The sequence below is a fragment of the Sphaerodactylus townsendi genome, linkage group LG06 (genome assembly GCF_021028975.2).
Source record: "Sphaerodactylus townsendi isolate TG3544 linkage group LG06, MPM_Stown_v2.3, whole genome shotgun sequence".
Classification (NCBI taxonomy): domain Eukaryota; kingdom Metazoa; phylum Chordata; class Lepidosauria; order Squamata; family Sphaerodactylidae; genus Sphaerodactylus; species Sphaerodactylus townsendi.
The window spans coordinates 116206228-116227011 of record NC_059430.1 but is presented as its reverse complement, the minus strand read 5'-3'; the positions used below and the strand labels follow the sequence as shown (position 1 = coordinate 116227011).

Below are 20784 nucleotides of genomic sequence, written 5' to 3'. Positions count from 1 at the left end.
ACAAACACCCTGTGAGGCAGGTTGGGCTGAGAGAGCTCAGAAGAACTGTGACACAGAAGGCCATTGCTTTCACCTCCTGCATGTGAGCTCCCAAAGGCACCTGGTGGGCCACTGTGAGTAGCAGAATGCTGGACTAGATGGACTCTGGTCTGATCCAGCAGGCTCTTTCTTATGTTCTTATGACTAGCCCAAGGTCACCCAGCTGATGTGTGTTGGAGTGTATGAGCTAATCTGAATTCCCCAGATAAGCCTCCGCAGCTCCAGCGGCAGAGCAGGGAATCAAACCTAGTTCCTCCAGATTAGAGTACACCTTAGTACACTATGCCACTGCTGCTCCTCTAGATATATAGGGCCCAGGCAGTGTAGGGCTTTGTATATCAGTACCAGCACCATGAATTGGCACCCAGTAGCAAATAGGGAGCCAGCGCAGTTTTCATTCATTCATTCATTCATTCATTCATTCATTCATTCATTTACTGTATACTTATTACCTACCCATCATCAAAGTCCCTGGGCAGGATACAGTCATAAAATACAAGGTACAATAATCAAAGTTATAAAATACATAAAATCACAATAAAACCAACATAAATATACTTTAAAACCATCCTTATCCCCCACCCTAACCCTCCTAAAAATGCACAATCATTCCACAGTGCCCCCCAAATGCACTTTAAAAATTGGGCTGGGCCTGTAGCAATAGCTTGCTAGTGCAACAATAGCAGGAAGAAGGGAAGTATTGGGGTGGGGGTGAAGTGGGAAGGGAAGGCACTGCCCTTATGCACGGGTTCAGAGCGCGACCTTGGCCAGGTGCCTGAACTCTTATAGAGTTGGCACCTGGCAGACCCCCATGGGGAAAGTGATCCAAAGCGCCAGGGCCACCACGGAGAAGGCCCTCCAGCCCCCAGCCCCCGAATCTTGGAAAGCAATGGAACCGCCAGGAAGGACCCCCCTCCTGGCTGACATCAGTGCTTTGGCAGGTCTATAGGGAGGAGAGGAAGAGTTGGATTTATATCCCCCCCTTTCTCTCCTGTAAGGAGAATCAAAGGGGCTAACAAACTCCTTTCCCTTCCCTCCTCAAAACACCCTGTGAGGCAGATGGGGCTGAGAGAGAACTGTGACTAGCCCAAGGTCACCCAGCTGACGTGTGTTGGAGTATATAGGCTAATCTGAATTCCCCAGATAAGCCTCCACAGCTCCAGCGGCAGAGCAGGAAAACAGAATGATCAGGAAAACAGCATGGGAAGAAAAGCTTTAAGCCCCCTTTCTTTGCACCACAGTTCTGATCTGAATCTGTGCCCCGGGTGTCTGATAACTAAGTTTTCCAAAATGCTGGCAGCTTACCACATGGCACTTCCAGGACTTTGGCTGCTTTGGCCCTCTGAGAGATGCCAGTACTCTCATCCCCATATTCCAGGGGAACCTGAGAGACCAGGCTTGCTTTCCAACCTGAGGCTTCCTGGCTATGCTACACCCGTTCTCTTTTCCCACCTGCAGAGGTCACTATAGGGACATGGGGTCACCCATGTCCCTGGGCACATGCCTTTTGGTCACGTGGGGGGCACCGGGTACCCTCCCACATGACAAAATGGTGTGTGCCCCAGCTGCATGCCACCATGCCGCTGACCCCCTTGCAGGGAGGCGGGGGCTCAGCGGCAGGCAGCAGTGGCACCCTCTTGGGCCACCTGCTGCTGCCAAGCCCCCTGGCCTCCATGCAAGCCGGCTTTTGCCCTTCCCATGCCCTGGAGATGGTAGGAGCCAGCTTGCAGAGAAGTGGGGGTTCGGTCTGAATCCCACCCCCAGCCTCACCCTCAAGTCCCACACCCTGGCCTCTGTACAGGCTGGCTTTTGCCCTCCTCAGGCCCTGGGGATGGTAGGAGCCAGCCTGCAGAATGGCAGGGGCAGGGCTCAGTCCAAGTCCCACCCCCTGAGCCCCGCCCCCCGAGCACGGGGGGAGCGCTGGGGCGCCCGGAGGAGGTGCTGACCCCAGGTGCTATTTCCCCTTGGTACACTTCTGCCTACCTGGATTGTGTGAGGCTGCTCCTGGCTGATTGTGATGGTTCTACCGTAGACTTCCAGAGTAACTACGGAAGAGAACGGTGCCGTCTTACTGCCTTGGCTGTTCTGGATCGTGATGGTGAACGGGGTGAGACCAGACTCTTTGGAGCACAGCCCAACCGCCTGGTAGATGCAAGTGCCTGTAAAATCATATCTCTTCCCATCGAAGGTCGTAAAGTGGTGGTCTCCGGATGCTGAGCAAGTGGCGTGGCTGCGGGGGTGACAGCCCCGGATGCCATCAACCACAGCACATCTCTCACTGGGCTTGCAGCTAGCTGGCTGGCACACCATCAAACCCAGGCTGGGATCACATCGGCAGCGAGAGCTGCAGTTCTCGTCGGCCCAGAACTCCTCACCGGGCTTATAGTAGAGGCCATCGTGGGTGCAGCCGCAGGTCCCCACAGGGACACACTTATCGGCGCTGAGGACGTAGCCGTCATTGCATTGGCACGTTTCCAAGCAGGGCATACTGCACGTCTGAGGGGCAGAACGGTCCGCACAGCTGGCCGGGCAGGCATTTCCGCAGGCCTCGTAGTGGCTGTTTTCAGGGCAGGGCAAAGCTGTGAAGAGACAAGGCAGGACATTGACAGCAGATGAAGAGATCGGGGCTAATGTGACCCTTGACGATGCTACCCAAACAGTGGAGCAAGCCAGACCTCTAACATCCTCCTGACTCACATATCTCCACATACACTTGCTACTTAGAGTGACTATCTGCTCCCCAATCCTGGTTGCCCAGGGTTTTTTTAATATACTTTTTAAGGAGAGCTACAAATAATGCACCTGCAGGCATTACAGGGTTGAGGTTTAGAGGCTAAGATGGTGGAAGGATGAGGGCCTGCTGTAACCTATGCAGGGGTGGCGCTCTCACGGGGGACATGTGGGGCACATGTCCCCAAGCACACGCCAGGGGCCATGTGGGGGGCGGAGAATCACCCCCATACCCCTCACCTCAGCCCCGCCCCGCAAAGTTGCTCCTTCAGCCAGCCTCCACCAGCTGAGGGAGCAGGCTGGCTGGGCAACTGCAGAACACCCCTCAACCCGGCCCTACCCCGCCAGGCCCGGCAGAGGCCGCAGCTGGGCCCCACCAGGCCCTGCCAGGCTGCACGGGACTGCTGCTGGCTCAGGTACGTGGAGGATGTGAGGTGTGGGGGAGATTGCTCCGGGCACCATTTCCCTCCACTATGCCTCTGGGCCTGTGGAATGGAGAGATCGGAGACTGGTCCATCCATTGCTTCATCCCACCTCCCTTACAGACGCTTTGCAGAGAAGCCATACACCTGTCCCTGAGACTAGCTTTATACAGAATCAGATTGCCTGACTGGCCTCCCCACCTACACAGGCGCAACATGAGCTGGACAATAGTGGTGTGTAATTGTTCTGGACTGGTTATTCACAGCTATCATGCTCCTTATCAAACTACTGCCAATGCATTATGCATTGTTCAGGACCAGCCATGCTAATCAAGAATGCTAATATTGATCATTTGCAGAACTCACCTGAAGGCTGCATTTTTAAAGGGGACAGGCAGTTTAATAAAATTGGACTTCCCTTAGGTCATCATTGAATGCATTCTAGCTTTCAAGCCATAAACAGTCTGAGCTAGCGGGACTAAATATGAGATACAGGAATTCAACTTCTCTTCGATGCCAGGATTTGAACTCACCACAGCCACTCTGAGCTCTCCAGTCCTGGAGGATCACCCCTTCTTTGCGGCAGTTGGTAGCGTAGGCACTCAGAGCTTGGCACAGGATATTCTTGGCACCGCCGTTGAGGCAGACGTCATAGACACAGCTGTCGAAGAAGTCGTCGGGGTTTAACTTGGAGTGGCATTCGCGGAAGGGCCCCCCGTCTGCTTTGGCGATCAGCCCACAGAACTCCTCGCTCTCAAAGAGCCGGCGTTGCTGCTCTTCACAAACCGGGCAGTCCCCCGCACAAAAGTCCCAGCAGAAAGGGTCACGGTCCTTCACTTTCCAGCTTCTGCCCCACTCCACCGCGGAAGCAGCCACTTTGCCTGTGGGCATCGCCATATCGTCGTCTGGGTTTTGGTTGAAATTCCCACAGAGGCCACAGATGGCGCCATAGTAGCTGCTGGGCAGGGTTATCTCCACCAGCGAGCTCCAGTCAAAAGAAACAACCAGCCCAAAGTCAGTCTGCAGTATAGCTTGTAGACCGCTCTGGAAAATCTCCGTCTTCCCATCGTCAAGAGTCACAGGCAGGTTCGTGATGGCACCATTCAGCTGGAGAAAGGGGGTAAAACCATGAATTCTTCCACATTAACATTTCTACCAGCTCCCTGCGTCCATCAAGGCCTGTCCCTCTGTATCGCCAACGATTGAGAGTTTGACTGACGAATGGAGGAACATCAAAATGCTAGCAGAAGAGGCCATAAACAACATGCATGCAGCCGATTGCCAGTCTCTGTGCAACCTTTATCCAGTCTGCCCTACCCTGGTGGACCCTGGATCATCTACCGCTAAGATCACAGACCACAACCCCACAATCCCAGAGCCTCTGCTGGATCCATCACCAGCGGACTGCTCTGAACCCCTGTGTCTTCCAATGACCACTCACCCCGTCCCGTCCACTCATATCGTTCCTTCTCTCTCGTTAGAAAATGATCCCCATCAAACTCCATCCACTCACTGGGACTTTGAACTAGACCTCAGGTCTGCAAATGTACTGAGCAGTGACAACCTTTCCAAAACCCCTGGGAAATATGGTTTAAGGAACTTGAAGAACTGAGACTGACACAATCCCAACCAACAGATTTGTACTTTACTACGCCCACAGCAACAGATGCTATATCCTCACAGGCTTCAGATTGCCCCACAGGCACCAATGGACCCTTTGGAACCTCTATTCAAGTTCCGATTGAAATACATTTTCCCAACAGCTTCTTGGATGACCCAGCCAAGCACTTCCGAGGATACTCCAACATTTCTACCGCTGCCACAGAATGTGATAGAGACAGAGAAGAAGGCTACCAGGTTTCTAATCTCCAAGTAATATACGTCACCTTCCTGCAGTAGATAGCTGATTATTTCAGACTCATAACAGTCTACAGATTCTGCAAGATGGCGGTGATTCCATACAGGTAGCTATAGCTACATGTAAACTACCAACTGTTAGCTATAGCCACATGTCAATTTCCAATTGCCAAATATGATTGATCTACTGTTGTAGCTTAAGGTCAGTACTTGGCATATCTCGGTAGTTCAACACTATAGTGAAATGTCAATTGCCAGCTTAGGGAGCCAATGCGGTGTAGTGGCTAAGAGCAAGTGGGCTATAATCTGGTGAACTGGATTTGATTCTCCACTCCCCCACATGAAGCCTTCTGGGTGAGCTTGGGCTAATCACAGTTCCCTCTGGAATGGAAGGAGCTTGCAAGATGCTTTGAGAAAAGTGGGATGTAAATCCAAACTCTTCTTCAAATTCTTTTTTTTAAGTCTAAAAAGCCTCCAGGCATCAGGAAGGAGAATGGTGGATGAAGGGATGTGACAGCAAAAGTCCAGATAAAAGGACTGTGTGGATGACCCAATGCCACTGCAAAAGTGTCATGATAGTCAGGGAAGGAATAGAAAAGTACTGCCCTGTGGTTGCAACTACCCTGTTTCCCCGAAAATAAGACATCCCCTGAAAATAAGACGTAGTAGAGGTTTTGCTGAAGTGCTAAATATAAAGCAACCCCCGAAAGTAAGACGTAGCAAAGTTTTTGTTTGGAAGCATGCCCGTCGAACAGAACACCAGAGCATGCAGCTGTGGAGCGGAAAAATAAGACATCCCCTGAAAATAAGACATAGAGCATCTTTGGGAGCAAAAATTAATATAAGACACTGTCTTATTTTTGGGGAAACACGGTATAAGCTTTTGTGGACTAGACCTGTACTGGAGGATGCATGACCAAATGCTGGAATTAAATCCTGTTAACCTTTAAGGTGCTACAAGACTCCTGTTTATAGTATCAGGTGGCAAATCTGAATTCAGGAGAAAATCTGCTTGCTTAAAGCAACCCATAATGGTCAATTGATTATACTTTCCCTGAATCCTTTCCCCCTCTCATTTCCACTAATCAGGTATACCGTATATACTCGAGTATAAGTCAAAGGGGGCTTTTTCAGCATTAAAAAATGTGCTGAAAAAGTCGATATACTCAAGTATATACGGTATTTCAAAAGGTCCCCTCTGTTTTTCAACTCTCTCATGCCTGTGGGATCAGATATATTGAAAGGGGGATAAAATGTTTCATGTTGTCCCATTTTCTTTTCTTTTTTGTAACTTTTTAATAACTTTGTATAACTTTATTTTTATTACTCTATTGGTTTTAAATGATGACATAAGTAAGGAGAGCAACAAAAAAGTGTTTACAATTTTAAAAAAACCTATTATGTTACAAACATACCTAGTTCCCTTCCTCTCTCTACCCACCTTTTAAAATACAACAAAAATCCAATTTCCCTCCTTTATTTCCCTTTCCCCTCTGGCACTTCAGATGTTCATGGACTACAGTTCCCTCAGTACTGAGTCCCTTGGTCCATCAGTGGTGGCAAACCCATGGCACTCCAGATGTTCATGGACTACAATTCCCATCAGCCTCTGCTGGCATGGTTATGCACTTCAGTGGCCTTTTTCAAGGCTAACAGATTCTGAGTCAGGCTGTAGCTATATGGGAGCATCCTTCTCGGCCATCCAGGCCTTCATCCTTGTAGTCCATGAACATCTGAAGTGCCAGAGTTGGACATCCCTGTGCTAGACTGTGACACGTGGCCTTATCAACCTCTACTACCAGCCTTGTTCCTAAAGGACCTCCTCCATTACATCATGTTCTGACTTGCTGCTAAGTTATATAGGCACCATAGTACAGACTCACCCGGATTTTGGCAAATTCCTTCCTACGGATGGAGATGTTGTGCTCTCGGATGTAGATGTTGACCATTTTCACAAAAGAAATGGCCTGGCTGCCTCTGTTATCATTTTTCTCGTCCACTCTGAACGGTACCAGTGTAGAGTCATTGCCACAGTATTTGGCAATGGTGTAGGTGCAGGTGCCCTGGAAATCGATCTCCCGGCCATCAAAGGTATGGTAGTGCGGGTCCCCCCAGCCCCAGCAGGTCTCGTTGTAGAGAGGGACGCATGTGGCCCGGCCGTTCTCCAGCTTGCAGGTCTCCTTGGTCCGACATGTCAATGATTTGCAAGGATCTGAAAGAAGACACAGCAGTGGTTGTGGCACAGAAGAGATCCCTCACAAGAACCTCTGGCAAGATTTGGGGTGTTCACTGCAAAGGTGTGCATCATCACCTATGCATTGCACATGTCCAGTGATCCATCAGTTGGTGAAGATATGCTCACAGATGAGTTAGGGGTTAACCATATCAGAGAGACTCTCATGCCCTTGGGAAATAGTCCGGGCATACTGTGATGAGTTCATTGGCATATACCCATAAAGCTTCAAATGACGCGGCGGATTCCCAAAGACCAAAGACACCTACAGCTTTCTAGGGGCTACCTGCAGCAAATCTCACAATGATACAAAGTTTTCCACTGAAAGTGTGAATCAACTCTAGCTCTGATTTTCACAATAGCTAGGGTCTTTTGGGTTTTTTTTAAAAAAACTTTTATGATCTGTTTTATTTATTTATTTATTTATTTATTTATTTATTTATTTATTTATTAATTATTCGATTTGGTAGACCGCCCTACCCCCGAGGGGCTCAGGGCGGTTTACAGAACAATAAAACACAATACATCGAATAAACTTTGGCCCCTTCCGCACACGCAAAAGAATGCATTTTCAAACCACTTTCACAACTGTTTGCAAGTGGATTTTGCTATTCCGCACAGCTTCAAAGAGCACTGGAAGCAGTTTGAAAGTGCATTATTCTGAATGTGCGGAATGAGCCACAGTTAAAACAATAATTATGTTAAAAATATTTGCCGCAGTAATCTTCCATAGTTAATTAATTAAAATAGATGGATGACGTCCGGTATTTAACTCCCAGGAGGGGACTGTCAGATGTTCAAATCAGATGACCCACAGTGCAAACAGAGAGGGCAAGCAGAGAGAGGGAACTTGGGAACTGGTTATGGGTGGCAGGGGGCTGTTCATTGGGTCTTTTGTGCTAGTTTTTTTTTTTAAGTTTTTGGTTGGCTTTTAATATGGATAAACTTATGGTGTTGATTTTTAATGCTTTTATAGTATTGTTTTTACTTGTCAGCAGTCATGAGTGGTTCTCTGGAGAGGCAGCCGATGAATTCCCCAAACCAATCAATAGCTTTAAAGAAACAGTTCAAACAAAGCTTCACTTCCCAAGACATATAGATATTTTTGTTCTCCTACAAACTCCACTGGCCAAACCAATCTTGCCGGTTTGTGAAATGACACGGAAATCTGCAAAATCTGTAAACCAGCAGTGGAAGTGAAGTCAGCATGTGCACAGACCACAAGCACCAATTCCTGAACTATTTTCAGCTATCGGGGTGAAGGCGTGGGGGAACTGCCTAATTTTATGTAGCAAAAAGTCCCTTGGCACTTCAAAGGTTAAAAACATGCACTGTGGCCAAGACGGCCCTGGAGCAAAGGAGCTCAGCTGCATGCCAAAGAGCTCGCTCCACCCTACCAAAGCTTATACCATAGTAAATGCGCTGTCCAAGAGACTCCAGCATGCTGTAGTGGTTAAAAGCAGTGGACTCTAATCTGGAGAGCCAGGTTGAACTCCCCACTCTTCCACATGAGTGGTGGAGTCTAACCTGGTAAACCAGGTTTTCTTTCCCGCTCTTCCACATGAAGCCTGCTGGGTGATCTTGGGCTAGTCACAGTTCTCTCTGAACTCTCTCAGCCCCACCTACCTCACAAGGGAAGAGGAAGGGAAGAGGTTTGTTAGACTTCTTACTGTTGTGGGAAGAGGAAGGGAAGGTTGTGGGAAGAGGAAGGGAAGGAGTTTGTTAGACTTCTTACTGTTGAGAAAAGCAGGATATAAATCCAAACTCTTCTTCTTCATGGGGGTACCAAGAGGTTTTTTATGAGGTCTCTCCCCAAGTGGCCAAAAATAGCAATGAATTTTGCCTGAGAGTGACAATCGGAGCCATCCATTGTCCATCCCAACTTTCCACCCATTCCCATTTGTGCCAATTTCAAACTGCTTTAATGCAACCACTTTATTTATTTAGATTGATATCCTCCCCCACCACCACTACAGAGGGTCTCGGTGTGGATCACAAGAAGTCATATATACATTTAAAACCAAAAACAGGTACAACAGATTGTACTCTATAAAATAAAACATAATAATAAAAATGGCATCATAAGCTCACAGCAAAGGGGCTAACAGATTGTCTGCAAAAGAAGTGGAGGGAGGGCCAAGGTTGGCATATAAAAGGGGGGGTATTTCGCCCAGTGGATGCCACAGAGCAGTTACAAGTCCTCAGCCATGTGCCTCACAGAACATCTCTGTCTTGCAGGCCCTGCAGAACTTGGCCAGATCCCACAGGGCCCTGGCCTCCCCAGAGAGAGAATTCCAACATGCAGGGGCCACAACCACAAAGGCCCTGGCCCTGGACAAGGACAATCAGACTGCTCTCGGGCTAGGAACCTCCAGGACATTTTTTGGCATCTCATGACTGATCGTATTGTGGATACAAAAGGAGGGGGGAGGCATTTCACACAAGAGCCCCCATCGGGAGTGCCTCTTCTCTTGAATGCCAAGAGAGTGTCTTATTTCCTATGCCTCCTACCTAGGTGAGTTCCAGGTGAGCCAGATCCTGAAAATGGCTCTCCCAAAAAGCTCCATCAGTCTTTTATTTACCTCTATTGATGCAGCTCATGATCCCATCCTGGGTTTTGCAGGTCTCGTCGCTGCCGCAGCTGTGGGACTCGCAGATGACCCCCCGGCCGGGGATGCAGCGGCAGACTTCCTGGCAATCATTCAGGAGTACTGTCTCGTTGGGCTGTGTTAGCAGTTGCCAAGGAGGAACAAAACATTACTACAACCAACCGTACCTTTTGTGACACAAAAGCCAGATCTGGGGACGGAACCTCAGAAGATGAACTCCCTGACCTTGTATCTCCTTTTTCCTGACTTAGCAGGAAGAGAGCTCAAGAGTTCTGGCTCATGTACTTAGAAAAAAAAATAATTAGATGAAACCCTCACAAGGCAGTTCAGCAGGTCAGAAAAGGTGGAGGTTAAAGATTTCTAGAAAGGTCCATGGTGTGCATTTGATCCTGTTTTCTAAGTTGGTCATTCAACTGAGATGCAAAACAGCAGATGAAAATGACAATGCATCTCTATAAGGCAGTGTTTCCCAACCTTTTCGAGGTCAGGGTATACTTGACCTCACTCTTCATATCTCACGGTACCCCTGCCGCCACCCTCCATCTTCCCTTCCCATTGCCCCTGCTTGCCACACACCCCACCTTCCCCTCCCAGGGTGAAGGGTAGCACTGGGGGGTGGCTGCTGACCTTGTGGCAGGCCCTGCCCCATGGCCCAACTCCATGTCCTTGCTGGCGCCGATGGGAGACACCACAAAAATGAGGGGGGGCGGTAGTGTTGCCACGGTACCCCTGGGACATGCTCACAGCACCCCAGGGTACCAGGGAACCCTGGTTGAGAATGGCTGCTATAAAGGGCCGTGGATCTCAAGCTGTGGGCTATAGCACTACAACACCGGCACTGTTCTTGCCTGATCTCAGCTGCGCCGCAGCGCCACTGCTAAAGGTGGCCAGAGAGTACAGCTACACTTTTTGCCAGCAGACCACAATTGAAATAAGGATCCAAAGCTTTCCCTATGAAGCTTTTGAGTCTGGCTGGCACCTCACTCTCAACAATTCACAGACCAAGCTTATATTTATTCCCCCAGGGGAACCAGCCACACTGCTAGACCTGATCGCCCCTCAATCCTGAGAAATGAAAGTGAAAAGTCATGCATAAAAAGATACCAATCAGTGCTGCTTTTTATGGATGGAAAATCTCGTCCTATACGAGATTTTCAACAAGGGGGGGGGGCCCCCCCCCACCCCCCCCCCCCCCCACCCCCCCCCCCCCCCACCCCCCCCCCCCCCCACCCCCCCCCCCCCCCACCCCCCCCCCCCCCCACCCCCCCCCCCCCCCACCCCCCCCCCCCCCCACCCCCCCCCCCCCCCACCCCCCCCCCCCCCCACCCCCCCCCCCCCCCACCCCCCCCCCCCCCCACCCCCCCCCCCCCCCACCCCCCCCCCCCCCCACCCCCCCCCCCCCCCACCCCCCCCCCCCCCCACCCCCCCCCCCCCCCACCCCCCCCCCCCCCCACCCCCCCCCCCCCCCACCCCCCCCCCCCCCCACCCCCCCCCCCCCCCACCCCCCCCCCCCCCCACCCCCCCCCCCCCCCACCCCCCCCCCCCCCCACCCCCCCCCCCCCCCACCCCCCCCCCCCCCCACCCCCCCCCCCCCCCACCCCCCCCCCCCCCCACCCCCCCCCCCCCCCACCCCCCCCCCCCCCCACCCCCCCCCCCCCCCACCCCCCCCCCCCCCCACCCCCCCCCCCCCCCACCCCCCCCCCCCCCCACCCCCCCCCCCCCCCACCCCCCCCCCCCCCCACCCCCCCCCCCCCCCACCCCCCCCCCCCCCCACCCCCCCCCCCCCCCACCCCCCCCCCCCCCCACCCCCCCCCCCCCCCACCCCCCCCCCCCCCCACCCCCCCCCCCCCCCACCCCCCCCCCCCCCCACCCCCCCCCCCCCCCACCCCCCCCCCCCCCCACCCCCCCCCCCCCCCACCCCCCCCCCCCCCCACCCCCCCCCCCCCCCACCCCCCCCCCCCCCCACCCCCCCCCCCCCCCACCCCCCCCCCCCCCCACCCCCCCCCCCCCCCACCCCCCCCCCCCCCCACCCCCCCCCCCCCCCACCCCCCCCCCCCCCCACCCCCCCCCCCCCCCACCCCCCCCCCCCCCCACCCCCCCCCCCCCCCACCCCCCCCCCCCCCCACCCCCCCCCCCCCCCACCCCCCCCCCCCCCCACCCCCCCCCCCCCCCACCCCCCCCCCCCCCCACCCCCCCCCCCCCCCACCCCCCCCCCCCCCCACCCCCCCCCCCCCCCACCCCCCCCCCCCCCCACCCCCCCCCCCCCCCACCCCCCCCCCCCCCCACCCCCCCCCCCCCCCACCCCCCCCCCCCCCCACCCCCCCCCCCCCCCACCCCCCCCCCCCCCCACCCCCCCCCCCCCCCACCCCCCCCCCCCCCCACCCCCCCCCCCCCCCACCCCCCCCCCCCCCCACCCCCCCCCCCCCCCACCCCCCCCCCCCCCCACCCCCCCCCCCCCCCACCCCCCCCCCCCCCCACCCCCCCCCCCCCCCACCCCCCCCCCCCCCCACCCCCCCCCCCCCCCACCCCCCCCCCCCCCCACCCCCCCCCCCCCCCACCCCCCCCCCCCCCCACCCCCCCCCCCCCCCACCCCCCCCCCCCCCCACCCCCCCCCCCCCCCACCCCCCCCCCCCCCCACCCCCCCCCCCCCCCACCCCCCCCCCCCCCCACCCCCCCCCCCCCCCACCCCCCCCCCCCCCCACCCCCCCCCCCCCCCACCCCCCCCCCCCCCCACCCCCCCCCCCCCCCACCCCCCCCCCCCCCCACCCCCCCCCCCCCCCACCCCCCCCCCCCCCCACCCCCCCCCCCCCCCACCCCCCCCCCCCCCCACCCCCCCCCCCCCCCACCCCCCCCCCCCCCCACCCCCCCCCCCCCCCACCCCCCCCCCCCCCCACCCCCCCCCCCCCCCACCCCCCCCCCCCCCCACCCCCCCCCCCCCCCACCCCCCCCCCCCCCCACCCCCCCCCCCCCCCACCCCCCCCCCCCCCCACCCCCCCCCCCCCCCACCCCCCCCCCCCCCCACCCCCCCCCCCCCCCACCCCCCCCCCCCCCCACCCCCCCCCCCCCCCACCCCCCCCCCCCCCCACCCCCCCCCCCCCCCACCCCCCCCCCCCCCCACCCCCCCCCCCCCCCACCCCCCCCCCCCCCCACCCCCCCCCCCCCCCACCCCCCCCCCCCCCCACCCCCCCCCCCCCCCACCCCCCCCCCCCCCCACCCCCCCCCCCCCCCACCCCCCCCCCCCCCCACCCCCCCCCCCCCCCACCCCCCCCCCCCCCCACCCCCCCCCCCCCCCACCCCCCCCCCCCCCCACCCCCCCCCCCCCCCACCCCCCCCCCCCCCCACCCCCCCCCCCCCCCACCCCCCCCCCCCCCCACCCCCCCCCCCCCCCACCCCCCCCCCCCCCCACCCCCCCCCCCCCCCACCCCCCCCCCCCCCCACCCCCCCCCCCCCCCACCCCCCCCCCCCCCCACCCCCCCCCCCCCCCACCCCCCCCCCCCCCCACCCCCCCCCCCCCCCACCCCCCCCCCCCCCCACCCCCCCCCCCCCCCACCCCCCCCCCCCCCCACCCCCCCCCCCCCCCACCCCCCCCCCCCCCCACCCCCCCCCCCCCCCACCCCCCCCCCCCCCCACCCCCCCCCCCCCCCACCCCCCCCCCCCCCCACCCCCCCCCCCCCCCACCCCCCCCCCCCCCCACCCCCCCCCCCCCCCACCCCCCCCCCCCCCCACCCCCCCCCCCCCCCACCCCCCCCCCCCCCCACCCCCCCCCCCCCCCACCCCCCCCCCCCCCCACCCCCCCCCCCCCCCACCCCCCCCCCCCCCCACCCCCCCCCCCCCCCACCCCCCCCCCCCCCCACCCCCCCCCCCCCCCACCCCCCCCCCCCCCCACCCCCCCCCCCCCCCACCCCCCCCCCCCCCCACCCCCCCCCCCCCCCACCCCCCCCCCCCCCCACCCCCCCCCCCCCCCACCCCCCCCCCCCCCCACCCCCCCCCCCCCCCACCCCCCCCCCCCCCCACCCCCCCCCCCCCCCACCCCCCCCCCCCCCCACCCCCCCCCCCCCCCACCCCCCCCCCCCCCCACCCCCCCCCCCCCCCACCCCCCCCCCCCCCCACCCCCCCCCCCCCCCACCCCCCCCCCCCCCCACCCCCCCCCCCCCCCACCCCCCCCCCCCCCCACCCCCCCCCCCCCCCACCCCCCCCCCCCCCCACCCCCCCCCCCCCCCACCCCCCCCCCCCCCCACCCCCCCCCCCCCCCACCCCCCCCCCCCCCCACCCCCCCCCCCCCCCACCCCCCCCCCCCCCCACCCCCCCCCCCCCCCACCCCCCCCCCCCCCCACCCCCCCCCCCCCCCACCCCCCCCCCCCCCCACCCCCCCCCCCCCCCACCCCCCCCCCCCCCCACCCCCCCCCCCCCCCACCCCCCCCCCCCCCCACCCCCCCCCCCCCCCACCCCCCCCCCCCCCCACCCCCCCCCCCCCCCACCCCCCCCCCCCCCCACCCCCCCCCCCCCCCACCCCCCCCCCCCCCCACCCCCCCCCCCCCCCACCCCCCCCCCCCCCCACCCCCCCCCCCCCCCACCCCCCCCCCCCCCCACCCCCCCCCCCCCCCACCCCCCCCCCCCCCCACCCCCCCCCCCCCCCACCCCCCCCCCCCCCCACCCCCCCCCCCCCCCACCCCCCCCCCCCCCCACCCCCCCCCCCCCCCACCCCCCCCCCCCCCCACCCCCCCCCCCCCCCACCCCCCCCCCCCCCCACCCCCCCCCCCCCCCACCCCCCCCCCCCCCCACCCCCCCCCCCCCCCACCCCCCCCCCCCCCCACCCCCCCCCCCCCCCACCCCCCCCCCCCCCCACCCCCCCCCCCCCCCACCCCCCCCCCCCCCCACCCCCCCCCCCCCCCACCCCCCCCCCCCCCCACCCCCCCCCCCCCCCACCCCCCCCCCCCCCCACCCCCCCCCCCCCCCACCCCCCCCCCCCCCCACCCCCCCCCCCCCCCACCCCCCCCCCCCCCCACCCCCCCCCCCCCCCACCCCCCCCCCCCCCCACCCCCCCCCCCCCCCACCCCCCCCCCCCCCCACCCCCCCCCCCCCCCACCCCCCCCCCCCCCCACCCCCCCCCCCCCCCACCCCCCCCCCCCCCCACCCCCCCCCCCCCCCACCCCCCCCCCCCCCCACCCCCCCCCCCCCCCACCCCCCCCCCCCCCCACCCCCCCCCCCCCCCACCCCCCCCCCCCCCCACCCCCCCCCCCCCCCACCCCCCCCCCCCCCCACCCCCCCCCCCCCCCACCCCCCCCCCCCCCCACCCCCCCCCCCCCCCACCCCCCCCCCCCCCCACCCCCCCCCCCCCCCACCCCCCCCCCCCCCCACCCCCCCCCCCCCCCACCCCCCCCCCCCCCCACCCCCCCCCCCCCCCACCCCCCCCCCCCCCCACCCCCCCCCCCCCCCACCCCCCCCCCCCCCCACCCCCCCCCCCCCCCACCCCCCCCCCCCCCCACCCCCCCCCCCCCCCACCCCCCCCCCCCCCCACCCCCCCCCCCCCCCACCCCCCCCCCCCCCCACCCCCCCCCCCCCCCACCCCCCCCCCCCCCCACCCCCCCCCCCCCCCACCCCCCCCCCCCCCCACCCCCCCCCCCCCCCACCCCCCCCCCCCCCCACCCCCCCCCCCCCCCACCCCCCCCCCCCCCCACCCCCCCCCCCCCCCACCCCCCCCCCCCCCCACCCCCCCCCCCCCCCACCCCCCCCCCCCCCCACCCCCCCCCCCCCCCACCCCCCCCCCCCCCCACCCCCCCCCCCCCCCACCCCCCCCCCCCCCCACCCCCCCCCCCCCCCACCCCCCCCCCCCCCCACCCCCCCCCCCCCCCACCCCCCCCCCCCCCCACCCCCCCCCCCCCCCACCCCCCCCCCCCCCCACCCCCCCCCCCCCCCACCCCCCCCCCCCCCCACCCCCCCCCCCCCCCACCCCCCCCCCCCCCCACCCCCCCCCCCCCCCACCCCCCCCCCCCCCCACCCCCCCCCCCCCCCACCCCCCCCCCCCCCCACCCCCCCCCCCCCCCACCCCCCCCCCCCCCCACCCCCCCCCCCCCCCACCCCCCCCCCCCCCCACCCCCCCCCCCCCCCACCCCCCCCCCCCCCCACCCCCCCCCCCCCCCACCCCCCCCCCCCCCCACCCCCCCCCCCCCCCACCCCCCCCCCCCCCCACCCCCCCCCCCCCCCACCCCCCCCCCCCCCCACCCCCCCCCCCCCCCACCCCCCCCCCCCCCCACCCCCCCCCCCCCCCACCCCCCCCCCCCCCCACCCCCCCCCCCCCCCACCCCCCCCCCCCCCCACCCCCCCCCCCCCCCACCCCCCCCCCCCCCCACCCCCCCCCCCCCCCACCCCCCCCCCCCCCCACCCCCCCCCCCCCCCACCCCCCCCCCCCCCCACCCCCCCCCCCCCCCACCCCCCCCCCCCCCCACCCCCCCCCCCCCCCACCCCCCCCCCCCCCCACCCCCCCCCCCCCCCACCCCCCCCCCCCCCCACCCCCCCCCCCCCCCACCCCCCCCCCCCCCCACCCCCCCCCCCCCCCACCCCCCCCCCCCCCCACCCCCCCCCCCCCCCACCCCCCCCCCCCCCCACCCCCCCCCCCCCCCACCCCCCCCCCCCCCCACCCCCCCCCCCCCCCACCCCCCCCCCCCCCCACCCCCCCCCCCCCCCACCCCCCCCCCCCCCCACCCCCCCCCCCCCCCACCCCCCCCCCCCCCCACCCCCCCCCCCCCCCACCCCCCCCCCCCCCCACCCCCCCCCCCCCCCACCCCCCCCCCCCCCCACCCCCCCCCCCCCCCACCCCCCCCCCCCCCCACCCCCCCCCCCCCCCACCCCCCCCCCCCCCCACCCCCCCCCCCCCCCACCCCCCCCCCCCCCCACCCCCCCCCCCCCCCACCCCCCCCCCCCCCCACCCCCCCCCCCCCCCACCCCCCCCCCCCCCCACCCCCCCCCCCCCCCACCCCCCCCCCCCCCCACCCCCCCCCCCCCCCACCCCCCCCCCCCCCCACCCCCCCCCCCCCCCACCCCCCCCCCCCCCCACCCCCCCCCCCCCCCACCCCCCCCCCCCCCCACCCCCCCCCCCCCCCACCCCCCCCCCCCCCCACCCCCCCCCCCCCCCACCCCCCCCCCCCCCCACCCCCCCCCCCCCCCACCCCCCCCCCCCCCCACCCCCCCCCCCCCCCACCCCCCCCCCCCCCCACCCCCCCCCCCCCCCACCCCCCCCCCCCCCCACCCCCCCCCCCCCCCACCCCCCCCCCCCCCCACCCCCCCCCCCCCCCACCCCCCCCCCCCCCCACCCCCCCCCCCCCCCACCCCCCCCCCCCCCCACCCCCCCCCCCCCCCACCCCCCCCCCCCCCCACCCCCCCCCCCCCCCACCCCCCCCCCCCCCCACCCCCCCCCCCCCCCACCCCCCCCCCCCCCCACCCCCCCCCCCCCCCACCCCCCCCCCCCCCCACCCCCCCCCCCCCCCACCCCCCCCCCCCCCCACCCCCCCCCCCCCCCACCCCCCCCCCCCCCCACCCCCCCCCCCCCCCACCCCCCCCCCCCCCCACCCCCCCCCCCCCCCACCCCCCCCCCCCCCCACCCCCCCCCCCCCCCACCCCCCCCCCCCCCCACCCCCCCCCCCCCCCACCCCCCCCCCCCCCCACCCCCCCCCCCCCCCACCCCCCCCCCCCCCCACCCCCCCCCCCCCCCACCCCCCCCCCCCCCCACCCCCCCCCCCCCCCACCCCCCCCCCCCCCCACCCCCCCCCCCCCCCACCCCCCCCCCCCCCCACCCCCCCCCCCCCCCACCCCCCCCCCCCCCCACCCCCCCCCCCCCCCACCCCCCCCCCCCCCCACCCCCCCCCCCCCCCACCCCCCCCCCCCCCCACCCCCCCCCCCCCCCACCCCCCCCCCCCCCCACCCCCCCCCCCCCCCACCCCCCCCCCCCCCCACCCCCCCCCCCCCCCACCCCCCCCCCCCCCCACCCCCCCCCCCCCCCACCCCCCCCCCCCCCCACCCCCCCCCCCCCCCACCCCCCCCCCCCCCCACCCCCCCCCCCCCCCACCCCCCCCCCCCCCCACCCCCCCCCCCCCCCACCCCCCCCCCCCCCCACCCCCCCCCCCCCCCACCCCCCCCCCCCCCCACCCCCCCCCCCCCCCACCCCCCCCCCCCCCCACCCCCCCCCCCCCCCACCCCCCCCCCCCCCCACCCCCCCCCCCCCCCACCCCCCCCCCCCCCCACCCCCCCCCCCCCCCACCCCCCCCCCCCCCCACCCCCCCCCCCCCCCACCCCCCCCCCCCCCCACCCCCCCCCCCCCCCACCCCCCCCCCCCCCCACCCCCCCCCCCCCCCACCCCCCCCCCCCCCCACCCCCCCCCCCCCCCACCCCCCCCCCCCCCCACCCCCCCCCCCCCCCACCCCCCCCCCCCCCCACCCCCCCCCCCCCCCACCCCCCCCCCCCCCCACCCCCCCCCCCCCCCACCCCCCCCCCCCCCCACCCCCCCCCCCCCCCACCCCCCCCCCCCCCCACCCCCCCCCCCCCCCACCCCCCCCCCCCCCCACCCCCCCCCCCCCCCACCCCCCCCCCCCCCCACCCCCCCCCCCCCCCACCCCCCCCCCCCCCCACCCCCCCCCCCCCCCACCCCCCCCCCCCCCCACCCCCCCCCCCCCCCACCCCCCCCCCCCCCCACCCCCCCCCCCCCCCACCCCCCCCCCCCCCCACCCCCCCCCCCCCCCACCCCCCCCCCCCCCCACCCCCCCCCCCCCCCACCCCCCCCCCCCCCCACCCCCCCCCCCCCCCACCCCCCCCCCCCCCCACCCCCCCCCCCCCCCACCCCCCCCCCCCCCCACCCCCCCCCCCCCCCACCCCCCCCCCCCCCCACCCCCCCCCCCCCCCACCCCCCCCCCCCCCCACCCCCCCCCCCCCCCACCCCCCCCCCCCCCCACCCCCCCCCCCCCCCACCCCCCCCCCCCCCCACCCCCCCCCCCCCCCACCCCCCCCCCCCCCCACCCCCCCCCCCCCCCACCCCCCCCCCCCCCCACCCCCCCCCCCCCCCACCCCCCCCCCCCCCCACCCCCCCCCCCCCCCACCCCCCCCCCCCCCCACCCCCCCCCCCCCCCACCCCCCCCCCCCCCCACCCCCCCCCCCCCCCACCCCCCCCCCCCCCCACCCCCCCCCCCCCCCACCCCCCCCCCCCCCCACCCCCCCCCCCCCCCACCCCCCCCCCCCCCCACCCCCCCCCCCCCCCACCCCCCCCCCCCCCCACCCCCCCCCCCCCCCACCCCCCCCCCCCCCCACCCCCCCCCCCCCCCACCCCCCCCCCCCCCCACCCCCCCCCCCCCCCACCCCCCCCCCCCCCCACCCCCCCCCCCCCCCACCCCCCCCCCCCCCCACCCCCCCCCCCCCCCACCCCCCCCCCCCCCCACCCCCCCCCCCCCCCACCCCCCCCCCCCCCCACCCCCCCCCCCCCCCACCCCCCCCCCCCCCCACCCCCCCCCCCCCCCACCCCCCCCCCCCCCCACCCCCCCCCCCCCCCACCCCCCCCCCCCCCCACCCCCCCCCCCCCCCACCCCCCCCCCCCCCCACCCCCCCCCCCCCCCACCCCCCCCCCCCCCCACCCCCCCCCCCCCCCACCCCCCCCCCCCCCCACCCCCCCCCCCCCCCACCCCCCCCCCCCCCCACCCCCCCCCCCCCCCACCCCCCCCCCCCCCCACCCCCCCCCCCCCCCACCCCCCCCCCCCCCCACCCCCCCCCCCCCCCACCCCCCCCCCCCCCCACCCCCCCCCCCCCCCACCCCCCCCCCCCCCCACCCCCCCCCCCCCCCACCCCCCCCCCCCCCCACCCCCCCCCCCCCCCACCCCCCCCCCCCCCCACCCCCCCCCCCCCCCACCCCCCCCCCCCCCCACCCCCCCCCCCCCCCACCCCCCCCCCCCCCCACCCCCCCCCCCCCCCACCCCCCCCCCCCCCCACCCCCCCCCCCCCCCACCCCCCCCCCCCCCCACCCCCCCCCCCCCCCACCCCCCCCCCCCCCCACCCCCCCCCCCCCCCACCCCCCCCCCCCCCCACCCCCCCCCCCCCCCACCCCCCCCCCCCCCCACCCCCCCCCCCCCCCACCCCCCCCCCCCCCCACCCCCCCCCCCCCCCACCCCCCCCCCCCCCCACCCCCCCCCCCCCCCACCCCCCCCCCCCCCCACCCCCCCCCCCCCCCACCCCCCCCCCCCCCCACCCCCCCCCCCCCCCACCCCCCCCCCCCCCCACCCCCCCCCCCCCCCACCCCCCCCCCCCCCCACCCCCCCCCCCCCCCACCCCCCCCCCCCCCCACCCCCCCCCCCCCCCACCCCCCCCCCCCCCCACCCCCCCCCCCCCCCACCCCCCCCCCCCCCCACCCCCCCCCCCCCCCACCCCCCCCCCCCCCCACCCCCCCCCCCCCCCACCCCCCCCCCCCCCCACCCCCCCCCCCCCCCACCCCCCCCCCCCCCCACCCCCCCCCCCCCCCACCCCCCCCCCCCCCCACCCCCCCCCCCCCCCACCCCCCCCCCCCCCCACCCCCCCCCCCCCCCACCCCCCCCCCCCCCCACCCCCCCCCCCCCCCACCCCCCCCCCCCCCCACCCCCCCCCCCCCCCACCCCCCCCCCCCCCCACCCCCCCCCCCCCCCACCCCCCCCCCCCCCCACCCCCCCCCCCCCCCACCCCCCCCCCCCCCCACCCCCCCCCCCCCCCACCCCCCCCCCCCCCCACCCCCCCCCCCCCCCACCCCCCCCCCCCCCCACCCCCCCCCCCCCCCACCCCCCCCCCCCCCCACCCCCCCCCCCCCCCACCCCCCCCCCCCCCCACCCCCCCCCCCCCCCACCCCCCCCCCCCCCCACCCCCCCCCCCCCCCACCCCCCCCCCCCCCCAC

General features: G+C 69.9%; 1 protein-coding gene across 1 annotated transcript in view; it reads right to left on the bottom strand.

Annotated features, from left to right (window-relative positions):
• Positions 1-20784, bottom strand: part of LOC125435444 (IgGFc-binding protein-like) — a 52757-nt gene that overhangs the window by 15788 nt on the left and 16185 nt on the right. The window contains exons 7-10 of the mRNA XM_048501644.1: positions 9864-10005; positions 6932-7260; positions 3725-4298; positions 2023-2618 (exon numbers count right to left, since the gene is read on the bottom strand). Coding sequence (XP_048357601.1) covers positions 2023-2618; positions 3725-4298; positions 6932-7260; positions 9864-10005 — 1641 coding nt within the window. The remainder of the gene's footprint in view (positions 1-2022; positions 2619-3724; positions 4299-6931; positions 7261-9863; positions 10006-20784) is intronic.